The following is a 20842-nucleotide window of genomic DNA, read 5'->3' as shown; positions in this document are numbered from 1 at the left end:
ACTTTGGTGTTGTACTTTTTTTTGTTATTGTGGTGTAAATGTATTTATTTATACGTTTAAATAGGATGTAAACAGTATTAGAGACTGAATAAGAAAGCTATTCTGAATAAGAAAGCTATATAAGAATTAACAAACAGTTATTTGATATCTATACCCGAATGCACCTTTGTTCTTTTTTATATAACTTGTATAAATTATAAATTAGTGAAATAAATTAGTGAATAACAAAAACATAAATATTTTATAGCATGCAGTTTACGACTTGATTGTATGAACGCATATCAACCCAATATGTGTTCATGCATATTTCAGTAGAGGGCTGTTTGAAACTCATGAGTTGATTTTAAACAGCCCTCTGCCACTTACTGAAATAAAGATTAGGCCTACATACACTGAATTAATTATAATATTGTTTAATGTAAATGCAAATAACATTCGAAATTAATTGATGCTTTATTAGCAGAATCGTGACTACAACTAACTATTTGAAACGCATGAACGTACAATAAACATCCTTAATCCAAAAACGTAGATAAAACAACCCGTTTTAGAAAGTAAACATATCACTCAGCAAACACGCGATGACGTAATTACACAATGGTGTAAAAGAATCAATGACAAGATCTCAACCAATTCTTCGAAATGAACTGCTCGAAAGAACCGAATCTCGAAAATGAGTCGAACTTCCTACTACCAAACACACGCCCATCATTCCGGGCATCCACAAATCAGCAGCGCCAACTTCATTTCATTATAGTGCGGAGACGCTCCCCGCTCCCTACAGCTCCGGGTCAATGCAACGATATGATATCCGTGGATAAACCCAAGTCATTCTCCTTTTGCCTATTGATTGTGTTTTTTTCACGCGCAATCCAGTGACTTAAGTTCTAATATCCTTTTATATTAAGTGAAAGCAATATTCGTCGCGCGTCATCGACAAATGCGCGCGCCCGTACAAATCCGCAAAAAAACCTGCAGAAAGACACACAGGGCTCGTATTGTTAGAGACGCGGAGTGGGGTCCCTCACGTGAATGCTTTCAACTCGAGAGGTAAGAAGGACTTTTTATCATAATCAAAATTAATTCGGCGCAGGAACATATTTTAGTCAAAATAAGAATAATACACACCTTAAGAATACACCGGGCACCTATTTTGAAGGGAGTTTCATCATAGCGAAGCTGCAACACGACTCTCAATGGATAGGGTTAATGAAGAAGGCTATCTGTTGTTCGGCTTTATTTTCTTTTTTGTTGAAAAACAGACTGCAATAATGTTAAAAATGTTTGGGTTTTTTATTGAAAAAAGGGGGAGAAAAATCATAAAATAATTTTAGTACAGGACACTAGTTAAATCCTGGTTCCTGATTGCTTATATATATAAAGGTTTGCGTGTGTGCTTGCAATGAGCTTTAAATGCGTCGAATTAAATAGTAATTAAATTACTATACTAGAAGTGTCAGGGACAAACCAGTATCATGAACATAATTAAAATAATTCAGCATTTTGTGTGTGTGTGTGCGCGCGTGTGTGAACCGTTTAGACGCAGTGTCTATTCCTGTGGGCATCACTTTTTGTCCTCTATGTTGACAATTTTCTCTTGAAATCATCTGCCCTTCTTTTATAACTACAAAATATATATCCTAAAACTACATCAACAATAGTTTAACAGTTTTAAAGTTATTACATATCAGTTAATTGTATAATACAATAATATTTGTATTTTTAATTAAACTGTTTATTATTTATTTATTAATTGTTATTAATGGCTGCATTCAGAGTTGAAATAAATCATGGAACATAATTCAGTTATGTTGAGGTTACAGGTTAATACTGTGTTGTACCCTATTGTTCCTGAGGTTATAATGTTCTAATTTCATTTACACTGAACACATAGTTACATAAATTTTCCCATAGATAAGCTTCTTTTATTTGCTGTCACTATAAAATGGCAGTGCTTTTGATCATGCATTGTTAGCTTTGAAACCATTTCCCACGCCTTGAGAGATCTCAAGAAGATTTTTCATGTTAAACTAAACTGTCACCGCATTCATGAATAATTCATGTTAGCCTGTTCATTTCAAATGTGACATTTGGTGCTCTTTCTTACACAGATGAAAATTTACCTCTAATAAATGCAACCTCAGTCATACCCACACCGGATTATGGACATGCACTGAAAAATCATGGATCTGTCACAGCAAAATGGAGAAGTATATCCGTGCGATTTCAGTCTCGTGTCAACCAACAGATAATTAACGAAGGAATGACGGAGCTCAGATTTTCTTGATACAATCGTCCTTTGCCAGTCCCAGCGCAGACGGACATGCCATGGATCTCCTTTGGGTTCTATACTCCATGCTGACTGTATGTATGGCCATCAATTTGGAAGCTCCTGGCAGCCATAGCATGTTTACCTGCGAGTCTATCACATTAAGGATGTGCCAGGGCCTCTCCTACAATACCACCTTCATGCCCAACCTTCTGAATCACTATGACCAGCAGACCGCTGCTCTCGCCATGGAGGTAAATCACATGACACAGGCTGACTGTTTAAACAATGTCATCAAATTGCACTACATTAAACTACACTCCCAGAAAACCACTAATATTAGCACCTAAATGGTACATAACTACCTTTTAAAAGTGTACCGCTCCAGTTCCTTTTTTCTGAGAGTAGTTTGAATCATCATGCTCTAATAACTGCGTGACCTCAACAGCAGATATATAGATGTGGGTTGTGCTTGTACATGTATGCATTCATATATAAATCTTTTCATTTTGACCCAGTTCTTTCTTGTGCCCTGCAGAACATTTAGATCACATTACAGAAACGTTTAAAGGGAAATTAATCTTTAATCTGTCCTACGGGGCTGTTTTCTATGTCTTTCTTTCTGAAGTATCGTGCTGTTTAGAAAAAGAAAAAAAAAAGTCGCTCTTATGTGGTCGAGGCAAAATAATTATCTTAAAAATATTTATATAACAAGGTTGCTTTACAACGGCTTGCTAGTATAAGCCACAGTGGTTGATGTTATGGGCAGTTAATGGTGCTTGGACGTGTTGTTTATTTTGATTGCTCTATAATCTTTGTATCTGCAGACATAACGCCTGGATTGATTCAAGCCGATAGTTAATCCTCTTTACCGGGCCGCGGTTTTCAGCTGAGCCAAACTGACAACAGCTGCATTAGCTTGTTACAGTAGCTAGAGTATCTGTTGAACACACACAATGCTGAACCTGCTGTCCTCAGTCACAAGGTTTTAACTTATTCACTTATTCACCTCAGTATAAGCGAGGGATGGGACAGAAAATTAAAAAGAAGAAGAAAGATAAGGAAAAATGAATGGGTGGAGTTTAGCCGAGGCAACCCATCTGCTCGTCCTCATGTACATCGTGTGGAAATGTGGAGTTACATAACCTTTTGCACTTTAGCCAGCGCAAACACACACAGAAAGCGATGATACTTTTTAAACCCACTGTTGCACAAAAGATTATTTTCACAAGCATTTGAATGATAATCACAATTCACATGTAACACTGTGCATAATATATTTTCCAAGCACTTTGTACAAAAAAAGATTTTTCGTATTGTTATTTTATAATTCTTTAAGAAAATATTTTATCCGTTTGGATTGCAAGAATGAAAGTATTTTGTTCTTTAAATTACCACAAAATAACTTAATAGGTCAGAGAGTTTTTGGCATGACTTTGAGGATGTAAAATTAACAGAAAAAGAAAACCCGTTGTAAGATTGACATGTGATTTTTCGATGAAAAATGAGAATGTAAGGGCTAGATCACCCAAAAATGAAAATTTTGTCATCATTTGCTCAACCTGAAGTTGTTCCAAACCTGAATGAGTTGAGATGCTGAACGCAAAAAAATATATATTTTAAAAATTGTAGGTAACCAAACAGTTGATGTACCCTATTGACTTTTGTTGTATGGAAAAAAAATACAATGGAAATAGTTAATGGGACTCATCGACTGTTTGATTACCGACAAAACAGTAAAATATCTTTGGGTGTAATATCTTATATCTTCAAAATATTAAATATCTTCAAAATTTCTTTGTGGCGAGCAGGACGATGTCGAGGGACGTGAGAGAACGGCACGAGACTGGTGCGTCCCACCGGCATTGTGCCGTTCTCACGTCCCTCGACCTCGTCCAAAGATATTTTGTGTTCAGCAGAAGAAAGAAATTCATACAGGTGTTGAACAACTTGAGGGTGAGTAAATGATGACACAATTTACATTTTTGGGTGAACTATACCTTTAAGTCTGCTAAATAACCAGGATTTGATTGATGAATAGGCTATTTTTTACAAACAGCGGGCATCAATGACTAGAAGGTGATGATAATAGCTAATTAACTAATCTTGCGTTGAAGGAAACCAGACTTTCAGATATCTTTCATTTCATAAGCTGCCAATCAATTATTTCTTTCTGGTTTCATGAGGAGCAGATTAATCGTCCTTGCTTTCCGATTCAATACCACTGTAGGACAGTGGCAAAATTTTGCTCTGAACTCTGGGTAACCTCATTTGTGAAGTGGGACAGTTGCCTAAAGCGATGGTTTCTGGGATTGTTGTTGTTGTGTGCAGTAATAACAGGAAGGTTTTGAACTGATCATGCAAAGAGAATGCTGGGTAAAACTAATCATGTTCCGAATTTCAGGGGCAGTGATTGATGTAGTTTGACATCTTGTTAATTTAAACTTCCTCCCCAATTTGACAGACATGCAAAGATACTTTGACCTTGTCCTTGTGTTGTTTTTACCATGTTGTGATCATTAAGGGCTTCCTGCAGTTGTAATGCAATCTGGCAACTCAAACCCAAATGATATCAGCTATACATTACTTGGAAATTCATTATTTTTATAGATATTTATGACTTTGAAGTTTGAAGTTATCTTAACATCACTCACATTTTCTTCAGTGGCAGAAGCAAAAACATGCTTTCAATATGTACAATCATATTGTTTTGCATATAATAAACGGTTCAACATGATTGTTCATTCTACAAACGAGGAAAATATGTTCGCCTGTATTCTTATGCACATGGACAGTCTTTATTGGAATGGCAGGGTTGACCATTACTTCTCATCCATATCTTCGTCTTTGTCCCCTTTCCTCTTTTCTCTGTTTCTCTCCACTCCCTCCTCTCTTCTCTTCATCCCTCCCCCCACGCAAGGTACTGCGGTTGCTGGGGAAACGGATCCCAATTGTATTGTAACAAAAGAGCAGGCTTTCTCTCTCAGGAGGTGGTCGTCACTCGCACTCTGACCTCTCGCCATTACACCCCTCCCTTAAACCGGCCGTTTATGCATCGCTGGTTACCATGGCAGTGCTGTTGAATTCACTGCCTTAAATAGTGACCGGTAGAAAAGCGAAAACCAGTCAGAAGGGAATATGAGAATTTATATAATATAAATGGTAAAGTGGTATTAATAAGAAGATAATAATCTTGAAATATCACTATGAGGATGATGAGCACCGTATCAATAAGCAAGTGGAGGTTCACAGAGAAAGGCATGCACTCTGGATTTATGGGTAGAGGGAGGAACAAGTGTATTTACTTGTGAATGGACACATTTAAATGGTCAGGTTAGGTGACTTCTAGATTTTTCCATTTTCTTTTTTCAACTCGGATCTAAGAATAAGTCAGTGAAAGACTATTTTAAAAAATTGCCATGATTTTTTTGTTGTTGTTGTTAATTTATTGTCATTGTCATCACCATTTTTAAAAAATGTTTTTTATAATATTATTGCAGTACCTTAATTCATGCATAGAATTTAAAATGATTGATTTTATGGTTAGTGTGATACATACATCGATTGTTTTATGTTTTAATATTGCACATTTTTACCGTATCCCTAATTGTTACACAAGTGTGTCTTGGAATGCTAAATAATTTAGGGCTTAAAAAATAGAGAAAGCTATTTGAATTGAATTAAGGAGGGTATAAATGAAATGCATTTGAATTGAGGGTGTGAATGAGTCATTCATTAGAGGCAAACCGTGAAAACGCACAGCAGCTCCAAGCATTAAAAGTCAACTTGCTGATATGTGTTTCCGACAAAACCTGATGCTCCAGATATGTAAAATGCACAGATCTAGCCATTATAAAAGACCTGATCATGTTGCTTATGGGGTTTATGGTTTCAAATCTCTGATTATATGGCATGCCTCCACATCTCCCATTCAGTTTATATGTCAGCTCTATGAACCATCATGCATAATGCTTTGAATCACATGGTCTCTGCCCAAACAAGAAGCAACAAACATTGTGCATCTTCTGCTCTCTGTGTGTTTACATGCCTACCGTCTCTGTATGTTTTGAATATCCCTTAATAACTTTCCGCAAGGCCCTTAAGAAACATAAAAGCACTGGAATAGACATTAATGTGTAGAAAGTGTATGTTTGCCCTTAGGACAACTGTGGGCAAGATGCACACATTTGAGTTCATCAGATCATACCATTGCATGTAATGTGAAGTGACAGCAGTGATGAGATAATGTGTTTCACCAGATCAGCAAATAATAGCACTTGCTTTATTTTTATCTTGCCTAAAAGCTAGAGTATGTCCAGTCAATTGAGCTCAGAATGGTGTAAGACATGTCATAAAACCTTTTGTACGCGATTATAGCCGCAGATGCCTGTAACGGTAAATCAAGGGGCGTGAAGTTCACATTTTCTTAGTAATAAAAGTCTATCATTTTAAGGTTTTATGTCATTTTATAGCTTTACTTTTTGCTCACAAAATATTTAAATGATCTTTATAAACAAAAGCACGTTTTTGGAAGCTACATGATGAAAACAAGCCTTTTTTACACAGGGCTCTTTCTCATGTCATGTTAGTGGCACATCTCAATGGTATATGCTGCGTTAAATATGGATTAGGTGCGTGGAAATGATTGCTGGATTTAGAAGCTTTGTGTCAAAATGGGCAAGCATAATATCCATCCTAATCCCTTTTTACAGACATTTTGGGTGGTAGCCTACTAGTGTGCTGGCTGTGACTGAATGCTTTCATTATGGATATGTATTATACATCAAGTATATCAGAAATGTGTTGGACTGTTACAATAACTTAAAGGGTGGATGTGTTCTTTTTTTTTTTTTTGTAATAGTGAATAACGGTATTACTATTGTTAGGACATTAGTTTATGTGGATTCAGCCTGAAAACTTGATTTTCTCCATATTAGTAGTCATCATGGCATGTAATTTGTAACAAATAGCATTTTTAATAGCCAAAAATATTTAAAGAGTAATTATGTAAATAATTTTATTTAAACCAAAATTACAATTTTAAAATTACGTTTTTTTTTTTCATATTAAAATTATGTAATGTATTATATCATTTAAAAAAAAGCCAACCCCTAGGAGCTATCTTTGTTATAGTAATTAATTGCTGTTTGTTGATTTGTTTATTTATTTATTTAAATAATTTGTGGGTAAATTATTAACAACCAAACTCTAGAAGTTATATATCTGTATATTATAATTGTTTATTATTGTAGGATTTTTAATAGCCAGCCCCTTAATTCATTGGGTTTATTTGTTGTTGTTTATTTATATGCTTTTTGTTGTATTAAATTATCTATTTTTTCTTACTATTAGTGATAGCAGAAAAAAAGCTTTAAAAAATGAAATGTATAGTACTGTAAATAGTCTGTTCATGTTGGCTGTGGATGATAGTAGGTTTTGGTCCTTTTTATTTTTCAACACAAGGGATGTCAGAACCCCCACCCTACCATCACAAAAGCCCTTACTCTGCAGGGGTGGAGGCATTATTGTCTATCTGTCTGGTCCTGGGTGGAGTCTTTCTCCTTCTCCCCTGTGGGATTTGCATATTTATGTCCGGACCCGAAGCTGGTACTACTGCCAGAATGCCTCATGGTGTAAGTGGGCCTCAGCAATAAACAGCATGTCTCCCCGCCCCAAACAAAGGCCTCCTCAGAGAGATGAGGGCAGTACGTTACAGTGCTAGAGCTACAGATCAAATTTTATTCTCATTTAACATAAGGGTGACTAAGCGACTGCTATAAAATTCGGTGTGGGTCATAGACGTGGCCTGGTGGATATTGTGCCTCTGTTGAGTGGTTAAGATTCTCCAAATGATTTCAAATTGACTGGAAATGGTTTGTCACAACCATTTCCAGTTACAGTGATTAGGTTTGTTTTCATCAGTTATTAGATGGAGACCAATAAAATACCAGAATGTATTTTGTTCAGTGTTTATTCTTAGCATTACAACTACGGTTAAGACTATGAAACTGTCAGTGCTTGGCTTTTTAATTTGAAATGGTCTGAAACGTATTTGTATGGTCACGCTATTTAAACCTACTGCACATGGGTCACGCAGGATAAAAAGCTATAGCATTTGTCATGAAACCATGAAACCCCAAATTAGAGTTTTGTTTACTTATAAATATTTAAAATAAAATAAAAAATTACACTTATTTATTATTAACATGCCATATTTTTTCTTGTCCGTACAGCCCTTTCATCCTATGGTGAACTTGGAGTGCTCTACCGAAATACGCCCATTCCTGTGTGCCCTTTACGCACCCGTGTGCACAGAGTACGGCCGTGTGACCCTGCCATGTCGGCACCTGTGCCAGCGTGCCAAGAGCGATTGCTACAAGCTCATGGACATGTTTGGGGTCAGCTGGCCAGATGAGATGGAGTGTAGCAGGTAAAGGATCACTTTTATTAAAGAGATAGTTCACTTTGAAATTAATTTTTGATATGTTTTAGCTTACCTCAAGGGCATCCAAGATGTAGGTGTCTTTGTTTCCACAGTATTTTCAATTTTGACATTTTTCAGTCAAACCATTGTTGTCTATCAGTCATACACTGGAGGCTAAGGGGGTCCACCAAAAAGCATGCACAGAGAAGTCCAAATTAAACATGATTTAATGACTCGTCAATGTAAGTACACATTGATGGCCTAAGACTTGAAACGAACAGTATTTATATCGTTTTTACCTCGTGTAATCATAGCCATGACAAAATGATCTGACGGCACGGGCGCTTTGGTCTGCGCATGCGCCGGAAGTGATCGCTTGCGCGCCTACGTCACTCTTTGTTTATACAGAGATTTTGGAAGTTTTACCTTTCACTAGACATATTTAGATATACGGGAAACTGCAATGGAAGACAATTTCGGTATATCTAATTATGTTTAGTAAAAGGTAAAACTTCCGAAATCTCCGTCTAAATATTGAGTGACGTCAAACGCAAGCGATCACTTCCGGCGTAACATTGAACTGATTCAGTTCGGTTCAGTTGGACATTGCACAACTGATTTAGATCACTTGGACGTCACTGTGATTACACGAGGTAAAAACGATATAAATACTGCTCATTTCATGTCTTAGGCCATCAATGTGTACTTACATTTACGAGTCATTAAATCATGTTTAATTTGGACTTCTCTGTGCATGCTTTTTGGTGGACCCCCTTAGCCTCCAGTGTAAGACTGATAGACAACAACGGTTTGACTGAAAAATGTCAAAATTGAAAATACTTTGGAAACAAAGACACCTACATCTTGGATGCCCTTGAGGTAAGCTAAAACATATTAAAAATTAATTTCAAAGTGAACTATCCCTTTAAGACATCTTTCTTTATGATATGATATTCTGAAATGACACTCTTGTCCCTTAGGTTTCCAGAATGTGACGAGTCTTACCCCAGAGCGATAGACCTGCTCCCGCGCAGTGACGGCACAGAGGAATCTCCCTCGCCGGTTCAGCGGGACTATGGCTTCTGGTGCCCACGAGAGCTGAAGATCGACCCTGACATGGGCTACTCGTTCATGGGTGTCCGCGACTGCTCACCTCCCTGCCCCAACATGTACTTCCACAAAGATGAGCTCATTTTCGCACGCTATTTCATCGGCGTCATTTCCATTGTGTGCCTGTCGGCGACGCTCTTCACCTTCCTGACCTTTCTCATTGATGTCGGGCGCTTCCGCTACCCCGAACGGCCCATCATCTTCTACGCGGTCTGTTACATGATGGTGTCCCTGGTCTTCTTTCTGGGCTTCCTGCTGGAGGAGCGCGTGTCGTGCAACTCGGCGAGCCCGGGGCGTTTCCGCGCCTCCACCGTCACCCAGGGCTCCCACAACAAGGCCTGCACGCTGCTCTTCATGACACTCTACTTCTTCACCATGGCAGGAAGCGTTTGGTGGGTCATTCTCACCATCACCTGGTTCTTGGCGGCTGTTCCCAAATGGGGAAGTGAGGCCATCGAGAAGAAGGCTTTGCTGTTCCACGCGGTGGCCTGGGGCGTCCCGGGAGCCCTCACCATCACCCTCATGGCCATGAACAAAATCGAGGGTGACAGCATGAGCGGCGTTTGTTTCGTGGGGCTCTACGACCTCATGGCCTTGCGCTGGTTCCTCTTGGTGCCTCTCGCACTGGATGTGGTCGTAGGTGTGGTGCTGCTGTTAGCCGGTGTCGCGGCGCTAAATAGGGTCCGAATGGAAATCCCCCTTGAGAAGGAGAACCAGGACAAACTGGTGAAGTTCATGATCCGGATCGCCGTGTTTTCTGTCCTGTATCTGGTGCCGCTGCTGACTGTCATTGGATGCTATCTGTACGAGCAGAGCCACAGATCCGTGTGGGAGACCACCTGGGTACAGGAGCGCTGCAGAGAGTACCACATCCCCTGCCCCTTTCAGGTAACTATCACTTGTTTATGAAATACTTGCATTACCGTCTTCAAGGCTGGATTTGTTTAAACAAAAATACAGTAAAAACTGTATATTGTGAAATTTTATTACAAGTTAAAAGAGCTGTTTTCTATTTCAATACATTTTAAAATGTAATTCAGTCCCATGATGATAAAGCTGAATTTTCAGCATCATTACTCCAGTCTTCAGTGTCACATGATCCTTCAGAAATCACTCGAATATGGTGGTTTAGTGTTCCAAAAAAAATTTTTTGTATCATTATTATCTATCTTTGTGGCAACTATAAGACTTTTTTCAGGATTCATTGATAAATAAAAAGTTCAAAAGAACAGGATTTATTTGAAATATGTTTTTTTTTGTTAGAAAGTAAAGGCCTTTACTGTTAATTTTGATCAAATGAATTCATCTTTGCTTTAAAAACGCTGAATTTCTTTAAAAACAAATATTGTACTGACCTCAGATTTTTTAACTGTACTGTATTTTCATAGTCAAAGCAAATTAATGCAAGTTAAAAGTCTTAATATGCATTTAATTTGTATATAATTATTTTTATGTGAACAACTTTGTACAGAATTCGCCAGGCGTCTCATATTTTTGGTCTCGGCAGGCTATTACCGTCGTAGTTTTATCAAAAATATTATTAAACGTTGTGCCTAGGGAATTTGTAACACAGATACGCGTTTCCCAGAGAGGTTGGAGGGGCTGTCCGTTTTTTCCCTTCCCAAAACCGAAGTCAAAACATACAAATGTCGTCTTTGGATTAAACTGTATTCTAAACCCCTCAAAGATTAACAAGCACATCTTTTTTGGTTCTAACCTTACTATGAAGTTATACTAGTTAGACCGTTTTATAATGTTTTAGGTTATGATTTCGGTTCTCATTCCGGTTGTTGATACGCTAGCACACACTGCTAATGAATACAACGTTATACTCGTGTAGTCCGTTTGCTTTGTAATTACGATTATAGAAATGAATAGAAACTTACCCAGCTTTGCATGAACAGTGTTGCTCCCTGATATTGTTAGTCCCAGCCTCCGTCTCGATTAGTAGGACATGCGGTGGTTCATTTTTTGACTGTGATGCTTTTGCCTCTATTTGGATGCCTTGTTGTTTCTTGCGTTTCACCTGTACTGTATGTCTTGAATATTGCCTTCGAACGCATATTGCAGGCCCTTTTGCCAACTTCTATCGGACAATTTATTTGCTGCTTTATAAAAGTTTGATAACATTTCAGCAGGAAGAGCTGTCACAAGCCATGTTGATACCAAACCAGAGCCCAGATGAAGTTTGACGGAGGTAGCAACAGTAACTAAGGGGGGGCGGGGCTTAGCCAAAGGTGAATTACTGGGAAAAAACAAACCTTAAGTGAATTTCTACAACTGTGCTTGCTGTGAATAATTGAAGGCCTCCACAAGCTCCTGCCAACTGTCTTCACTCTATATAGAGTGCCGAAGTTACGACGTCACTCTGTAGGCCAAAACACGGAAGTGAGTCGGCATTTTAGCACTACGGTTCCCTCGCTCTAAAGTCTATGGGATTTTTGAATGGGTTTTTGCTAAATCGCCTGATATAAGGTCTGTGATGAACAAAGCCTCTAAATATTTTCACGTTTTGATCTATGACATAGAACACTCAGTTATAACCTACTTGTGGTTTTTTAAACTTTATTTTGTCTGATTTTTGTTTTTTTAAATCTTTATATAGGCTTCAAAATGTATAAATTTTGGATTAACTTGTAAAGATTATCTTGCTAGACAAAACGTGTAAGGGTCACAGCTCTTTGTTAAACACAGATCTTATTTTTTGCGATTTTCCAAAAGTCTATGGGGAAAATGCATTGCTTTTCGACCGAGGGAACCCATGCGCCGCTAGCTTCCGAGTTGTCCTACAAAGTGACGTCATCACTTCGGCACTCTAATGTAGTCTGTAAAATATTGAACGTTGTGACTAAGTGGTCACTTTAACAGTTGTTTAAACATTTCTGTCCCTAAATGAATCTCCCATCAAGAGATAAAATTTCCATCAATACATTTAAATTGAATTTAAATGGAAGTAAACAGTCTTTTCTTAAATGTCTAGAAAAAATGCCTTTATAATAGCTTTTGACACTAAACTTGGGTTCATCAGACATTTACAGCTGTATATCTCAGTTGATAACACAGCCACAGCTGCACTGAATACATCTCACGTGTAACATGATGCAAACCAACTGAAGCAGAAATTAAAACCTAAAGACTGTCATGGGAAGATTCAGCTTCACCTCAATGAAAATCGCAGTAATGATATTATTTATCTGTGTGTTTGAGTGTGTCTACATGCCTGAGGCAGTGTGTGATTGTTTTTAAAGAGAGAGAAAGAGAAAGGATAGTCATGTGTCATGTTATATGTAACAGTACTTCATGGACAGCTATGAAGTGTATTGCTATAAATAGCAATGCGGTAAGTGATGTCATCATACATTACAGTAGCCACACAAAGCATTTGGACACACTCAAAATGTATAAGTCTTAGAATTATATTGCATTATATAACAAAAGACCAAACCAGATGGGATATTTTTAAAGAGAGAAAGCACAAGCCACTAAATAAGCAAACAACATTTGTTAGGTTTCATTTGATTAAACTATAAAAAATATTGTTCAAAATAAAGATAAAAGTATTGTATAATTTAGTCGAAATAGTGAAATGTCTATATCTAGTATAATTTTTTAAGTGCCTCTTGATTTGATATTTGTTATGCAATGAAATTAATAATGGCTTAAATTTACTGTATCATTAGGTGTTTTCCTTTGACATTAAATGAGATATAAATAAAGTATGTAACAGTAATGTATATGAATGTAAAGGAGAACAGAAAAAATGCTCCAACCTGAGCACAAAGAGAGAGTACGTGTGTATTAGATAAAGAGGAGGACAGACATTTGTGTTGGCTGTAGTTGTGTTTATGCCTTTGGCAATTGTGCAGTGAGCTGAGATAAAGCACTTCCCATCCACACAATCGCACACGCACAACCCAGGGCTAAACTGACATCCAGAAATACACTCACGCACACACTGCATGAGGTCATGAGCAAACACCGAGATCCGCAAGGGAAGAACGCTCTGATTACAAATCAAGTTTCTCCTGTTCTTATGTTGCGTACTAAGCAAATGTGTGAAAATGAATCTTCACAGGTGGAACAGACAAGCAGGCCAGATATCGCCTTGTTCCTCATCAAGTACCTGATGATGCTGGTGGTGGGCATCCCGTCAGTGTTTTGGGTCGGCAGTAAAAAGACCTGCTTCGAGTGGGCCAGTTTCTTCAACGGGAATCGCAAGAAAGAGTGAGTCCCATGAAATGCTTGGCAGATTTCTAACATTATTGTTTAGGCCTACAATATAATGCATAGGTTTGATTTCCAAGAAACACAGAAACTGATAATGGCTTAAAAAACTCATTTTAAATGGGTTTATGGATTTTTTTCATTTTCAGTCTAAAATATATTACCATTCAACTGTTCGGTCAGAAAGATTTTTTTCTTTTGGAAGAAACTAATACTTTTCAGCAAGGATGCATTAAATTGATCAAAAGTGACAGTAAAGACATTTCATAATGTTAAAAAATATTTCTATTTCAAATAAATGCTATATATATATATATATATATATATATATATATATACACACACCGGCATATATATATATTTTTTTAAACTTTTTATTCATCAAAGGATACTGAACAAAAGATGTTATGGTTCCCACAAAAATATTAAGCTGTACAACTGTATACAAGATTGAGAATAATAAGATGCAAATCAGCATATTAAAATAATTTCAAAAGGATCATGTGACACTGAATACCGAGTAATGATGCTGATTCAAATTATTCAACTTTAATTATTCAAAATTCGACTTAATCATCACAAGAATAAATTACTTTTTTTTAAATACATTTACATTTTAATTACATTTTCAAATAGAAAAAATATAATCTATGATTACAATATATATTGTAATTTAAAATTAACATTTTAAATTGTAACAATATTTCACAATTAATGTTTTTACTGTATTTTTGATCAAATAAATGCAGCCTTATTAGAAGACTTTTGAATGGCGGTACATATTATTATATTATATAAATGTAGGAATCATAACAAATGAATTGAAAAAATGATTTGCTAAAGATAATCTAAAATAAATAAAATCTCTACAAATTATTAAAAAATCTCTAGTATCATCCAATAACAGAAATGGTACAGATATATTGTGCATCTGTCATATGCTTCAATGTAAAGTTAATGAAAGACAGGTAACAGCCACAGAAAGTAATTTAGTCAGCATACATTTTGATACTTTTCTTCCATTTGTGTATGCAATAAGGATAATTAATGAAGGACAGGAAGAAGTTAGAGGAAATACTTCAGTAAGTGTGTACTGTCTCATAGGGGTTAGTGTTAAGGCTTGTTCTCTACACACCCCTATCCCTAATGTCAGGGCATTAACCTCCTCTCCCTCCCCTTGTCCCACTCCCCCCTACCTCATTAATTTCCCCTCCGTCTTCCCCCTCTCTCTTCCATCACTCCTCTGTCGCTCGCTCCCCTCTTTGCCCCCCTCAGCAGAGCAGTGCACGAGAGCAGACAGGTCCTGCAGGAGCCCGACTTCACCCAGCTCCTCCTCCGGGACGCCAACACTCCAGTGGTGAGGAAGTCTAGGGGCACGTCCACGCAGGGCACCTCCACTCACGCCTCGTCCACACACCTGGCCATGCTGGACGAGCCGCCCAGCGCCAGCACCAGCCGCGCCAGCAGCTTCCACGGCAGCCTGCACCGCTCACGAGACGGAAGGTGACGCATTCACACTCAAATCATGACTAATCGGAGGACTTTTTCTCAGGGTTTTTGTGAATCTGTGGAATGCCAATTAGTCACTGCTTCATAAAAAGACTTGCAAGAAACGGTTAATGCATAGAAACACAAATACATAAATAATAAGCACAATGGTGATGCATTGCTCTAGACCGAATCATTCAAAATAGTTGGAATGAATTACCATCACTGAATCTCATTCTGTTTCCCGTATTCAGGTACACAGCTTGCAGTTATCGTGGTGTGGAGGAACGTGTCCCTCAGGGAAGCACCCTGCGCCTTAATGATCCGCTCCAGCACTGCGCCGTCAACCGCCTCGACAGCCAATCGCGGCACGGAAGCCTGCAGCGCCTGGAGAGCCAATCACGGCACAGCAGCGTACGGGACCTCAGCATCACTGCGCATGCCATCCAAAGCAGCCCTGGCAACGGCATTCACCGCGTCACAGAGGAGGACGCGACCAAGGCCTGAACTTTAATGGGCCGGCAAATAGAGACCAAATGAGTAGAGAGAACATGGACTCTTCTGGTGAACTCCTCACGATGGCTCGCAAATATGAGAGCATTCAAACTACGAAGTGTGCGTTCCTTGGGAATTGAACCCACAATCTTGCCGTTGCTAGATGAGCTACATGGAACGAAATGGACTATTAAATAAGATCAGTTGATCAGGATGCCAAACACTTGAAATTGTGCAAAACTGTGCAAAAATGACATGCACTACCGTTAAAAAGTTTGCGGTCAGTAAGGTTTTTTTTTTTTTATTATTCTTAAAGAAATGAAAGCTTTTATTTAGCACAGATGCATTAAATTGATCAAAAGAGACAGTAAAGACATTTATGTTATAATTAGAGACTTTTATCATTAGAAAATCTTACAGACCTGAACGGTAGTGTATGTATGTTCTGTTTGCTTTCTCAAGTTAAATCTTACATAAACAGGGTCAAACGTAAGGGCTTTTGATACATCATCGTTCTGTGATGTGTTGAGGCGCTTGCTGTTTTATACTCCCATGATTTGAGCATCCGAATTGTTTCACTACATTCTTGAATGTTTCTTCCCATTGTTTGTTGCACTTTTGACCGTTTTGTAAAACACAACTAGTGATGGATACTGAAATCCTTCACATTTCAAAGGACAGGTCAGCCAATGACAGGTCACCCAAAAATGGGGTGGTCATTACTTCTCATGGTTCTCTTAGCTGAGGAAACTGACAATATTTTCATTTTTGTGTCAAATATGTGTTGAAGAGCTGATTATAAAGAACAGAAAAAGAGAGTAAAAAAAAACATGTTACGTCAGGCATTTTAGAATAGATATTGTAGGATTTTTGGGATTGGAAATTGACAACCAAGCTCTTCTCTGTTGAGTTTTAGCACTGATAATTAGCCGAGTCATTTTCGTGTCATTTACCGAAAACTGTGAAAAGCTTTTTTTTTTATAAACATGTGCATATGTACAAAATAAAACATCACCAGTCTTAACACGTTCTTATCCATGTGTGTCATTTCCCTCCGTTTATTGAATACATCAGCGTCAGGTTAATATAGTAACGTCTCCATATATGCATAGTGGCCAGTTTATCCGGTCTTTGATTGACCTTTCAACCTTAAATACATCTGTGCAAAACGATTCCTCATTGCTTGAAGTGATATCCACCATTTTCAAGTGAGTGAGAAACAATACAACCATGAAACATATGGAATGGACATTTATGACATGCAAAACTGTACAAATTATTAAAAAGCATATCCTAAGAAAAAAAATGAAACCACCGAGATGAGAATGAGCTCATATAAATGTGTGTAAGAGGTTACGGAAACGCAGGCTTTCCTTTGCTGTTCCTTACTACTGGAATGATATTGCAAAGCTGAAAGCCAATTTATAGTAAACCTTTTAACAAATTATCCAATTCAGTGAGTTTCCCCATTTGTGGAACAGATGTGAACCTGGTGCAGAAATCAAGACGTGAGGACCTAACAGAAGCCTGCATGAGGCGGGAGACTCGCTTACTTGTGCAACCAAATTAAATCAACTACAAACAGAATGAGGAACAAAGTGAAGCCTGTGTTGCTCATTAGACATGCAATTTGTGAGTTTTAAACTATTCTATTTTTTGGATGGAATAAATGTCCTTGGAACTGCAACAGCAGCAATTTGAAAACTACATGATGACAAATACATACTGGTTTTGAGGGAGCAGATTATTGTAATATAGTTTAATGGTAAAGTCTAACCTTACATTTAATAGCAGCGGTGAAGGTTTTAACACTTAATGGGATATAATTACTGTTATCTATGAAAAGATTTTCTGAAAACAAGTTTTTCCTGTGTGTGAAGCAAAGTGTGTAGACTATTTCCCATACTGTAACCATGAAACCATCCAGAAACAAAACGAAGTGGCTTTTGTCTGTCTGCAAACCTCAAATTACATGGACAAGTTCAACAATTTGGACCTAACAGTTCCAGATCGCAGAAATATGATATTTGTACAGTTTCGGTCTGATAAAGCAGAAGTGAAGCCGACGGACAATACGCAGTTTTTTGTTTCGTTTTTTTAAAGCACACTTGTAGTAAAACAGCTTGGCTTGTGTGTCTCACCCAAAAAATATTCAACGAAATAAAAATACACAAGGCAGTATTGTCTCATCATAAAACAAAATAAAAATGTAAAAGAACGGACGGAACTGAAGTTTTTTTTTTAAATGGTCTTGGCGTGAGTATATTAAAATAATTCTTTAAAAATAAAAGCAGTGAGATTTTTTTTTCCACATAGTTTATCTCTTCAATATTTCCTTATTATATATTATACTATACTTTTAACCTATGTACATTACTGTGGTGTGTTTTCACAGGTCATGTTGTTTCACGGAAGGTTCGGATTACATGGAGACTGGCGATGATGTCAGAAAGCCTCTATAAATTCCTACAAATATAGGACAGGAAGCAATAGATGAGGTCGCCTGATATTCCGTTAGCTGAAGTAACAAACGAATCACTGCACACATCACTTTTAAAAGCAAATAAAAAATATACATCATTGCAATTTTTTCCTGGTAAATTAGTGGGATCCTATAATGGAATCATCATTCCCGTATGGTCCACAGCTGAAGAACAGAGTGAGGGACGTGACAGTATTTTCCGCCTTGAAATGGCTAAATGATAAATAAATAAAAGTTCACCCCTAACCCGGTTTATGTACAAACGCCAGTAACAATTAAATCCCGAACTAGTAGCCTCCACTTTTTCAGCCAATCAGCTTTGCCGACGGGGTCGTCGCTCAAACATCCGCATCCACGCGCACATACAAACGCTCACATGTTGGTGTGGTTTTTTCCTTTGTATGTTCCCCAGTGGTGATCTTTTATGCAAATTAGGTGGGAGGAGCCTGTAGTACCTGGGTGCGACTGTATGGGAGGGGGGCGGAGCACTGTTACAGGCAGACTCAGAGTTTGTTGTGATTGGTTCACCGTTGAGTCCATCATGTGTCCCACCCTGTGCGGTCTGTGCTCTCCAGTGAGAGGGACTTTGTCTTGTGCGGGGAGGCGGGGCTTGGTGGGCTGCTGAAGTTAGAGCTGTTGGAGGCAGTGGAGTGCCGGGGCGAATCAGAGTCCTGAAAAACAAAAACAAACAAAAATACTGTAAAAACAGTGACACTACCTACAGAATAATTTGATCAAGAGAGTCTCTACTATAATAGTCTTATCCCCAGTTTCACAGACAAGGCTTAAGCTAGTCCCAGACTAAAATGCATGTTTGAGCTGTTTTAAACTTGCACTGATATATCTTAAAATATGTCAGTGCCATTGTTTTGTATGGAAGCTTGTTTCTGCCACAGAATCAAAAAAAAAAGGCAATTCCGACTTTTTTCTCACAGTTGTGTGATTTGAAGTCACAATCACGTTTTATAAAGTCAGATTTGTGAGATATAAACTCGCAATTCTGAGGAAAAACGTCCTTAGAACTGGACTTTATAACTCGCAATTGCAAGTTCATATCTCACAAAAAAGATGTCAGAATTGCGAGATATAAATTAATAAGTTATAAGTTAATGTCACAGGGAACGAGTATTATCCTTTGCGATATTCTTAATTCTCTAAGTCTCATTTATAGTTTTTCTTTCCATTCATATATTCCTTTACTTATTTAAAGTCATTTATTTTATTTTTTTACACGGACATGTGCATGAATATTGATATAAGTGGGTAGTCGCAAGTAAACAAATGGTAGGAGTGTGTGAATATGCGAGGCAATAGATATATATATGTATATATGGATGTGTAAGTCTAAGTATTGCACATATGTATAATTATATATGTACATATAATTTCTCTTTATGTATGCGTGTATATATAGGTATATGACATGTATACGCATGTATAATTTGTATGCATTCTTATCAATTTAATTTGATTTCTTTTTTATTTGATTTATACTTTATATATATTTGTTTATGTATCTTTATTTACATATTCAGTACAACATGCATGACTTGTACTCATAACATTCAGGAATGAGGGCAATGTGAAGTCTTGTTTCAAAATATTGTATTGCTGTAAATGGTTCCCTGTTTATGTGAAGCTTACTAAAGAATAAAAATAGAAGTAAACAAAAAAAAGTTGCGAAATATAAACTCACAATTTCGCAAAAAAAAGTCCGAATTGAGAGTTTATTTCTTGCAATTGTGAGTTTATATCTTGCAATTCTGGCCTTATAGCACGCAATAGTGAGTTTATATGTCGCAATTGCGACTTTATATCACGCAATTCTGACATTATATCACACAATTCTGTAAACTCGCCATTTTGATATAAAAGTCGCAATTATCTTTTATGTTTTATTCTGTGGCGGAAACAAGCTTCCATAGTTTTGTTCAAGATTTTGTTTTAAGACAGTTTTGCACACCAGTAATGTTTTTTTCTAAGACAAGTTTATAAAAGCTACTTAAATTCCTCGAGACCTAATCCTGGGTTAATCTTCCTCTTAGCTCTGTCTGTGAAACCAGGCCTAAGTCTAAAGTTTCACTTCAAAAACACAAGAAAAAGATGAAGACAATGGACATATGAAGCCTTTAACTACACTACCCTTCAAAATGTATAGGGTCAGTAAAGACGCATTTATTTTATCAAAAATAAAGTGAAAGCATTAATATTGTGAAATATTATTCCAACTTAAAATAAAGTTTTTCTCGTTTACTATATATAATGATATTATATATATATATATATATACTTTTTTTTAGTTTCATATATATTTTGAAAATGGTTATGCTTCTTAATATTTTTGTCAAAA

The 20842-nt window shown here is 37.3% G+C and overlaps 2 protein-coding genes across 7 annotated transcripts in view; one reads left to right on the top strand and one right to left on the bottom strand.

Moving 5' to 3' along the window:
- Positions 1-737: 737 nt before the first annotated feature.
- Positions 738-17262, top strand: fzd3a (frizzled class receptor 3a). 2 transcript variants are annotated; one of them, XM_039692247.2, is made up of 7 exons: positions 738-1050; positions 2112-2523; positions 8503-8699; positions 9674-10691; positions 13879-14027; positions 15306-15530; positions 15770-17262. In XM_039692247.2, the coding sequence occupies exons 2-7, from the start codon at positions 2329-2331 to the stop codon at positions 16020-16022; spliced, it is 2037 nt and encodes a 678-aa protein (XP_039548181.1). In that variant the 5' UTR covers positions 738-1050; positions 2112-2328; the 3' UTR covers positions 16023-17262. The 2 variants fall into 2 exon arrangements, with proteins under 2 accessions (XP_039548181.1, XP_039548180.1); XM_039692246.2 differs by having other exon boundaries at positions 15303-15530.
- cdc42bpab (CDC42 binding protein kinase alpha (DMPK-like) b) overlaps positions 17039-20842 on the bottom strand; it is a 56083-nt gene continuing 52279 nt past the window's right edge. For all 5 annotated transcript variants that reach the window (XM_039692242.2, XM_039692243.2, XM_039692244.2 and 2 more), the window contains one exon: positions 17039-19163. In XM_039692242.2, coding sequence (XP_039548176.2) covers positions 19032-19163 — 132 coding nt within the window. In that variant the 3' untranslated portion in view covers positions 17039-19031. The remainder of the gene's footprint in view (positions 19164-20842) is intronic.

The sequence above is a fragment of the Pimephales promelas genome, chromosome 13 (genome assembly GCF_988280905.1).
Source record: "Pimephales promelas chromosome 13, fPimPro1.hap1.1, whole genome shotgun sequence".
Taxonomy (NCBI): Eukaryota; Metazoa; Chordata; class Actinopteri; order Cypriniformes; family Leuciscidae; genus Pimephales; species Pimephales promelas.
This window is presented reverse-complemented; position numbering and strand designations above follow the sequence as displayed.

Bases quoted from the DNA above. Each gene is read 5' to 3' on its own strand.
- fzd3a (XM_039692246.2), top strand. From the start codon at position 2,329: ATGGATCTCCTTTGGGTTCTATACTCCATGCTGACTGTATGTATGGCC. The intron at 8,700-9,673 runs GTAAAGGATCAC...CTTGTCCCTTAG, and splicing joins GATGAGATGGAGTGTAGCAG to GTTTCCAGAATGTGACGAGT. The intron at 15,531-15,769 runs GTGACGCATTCA...TCCCGTATTCAG, and splicing joins CACCGCTCACGAGACGGAAG to GTACACAGCTTGCAGTTATC.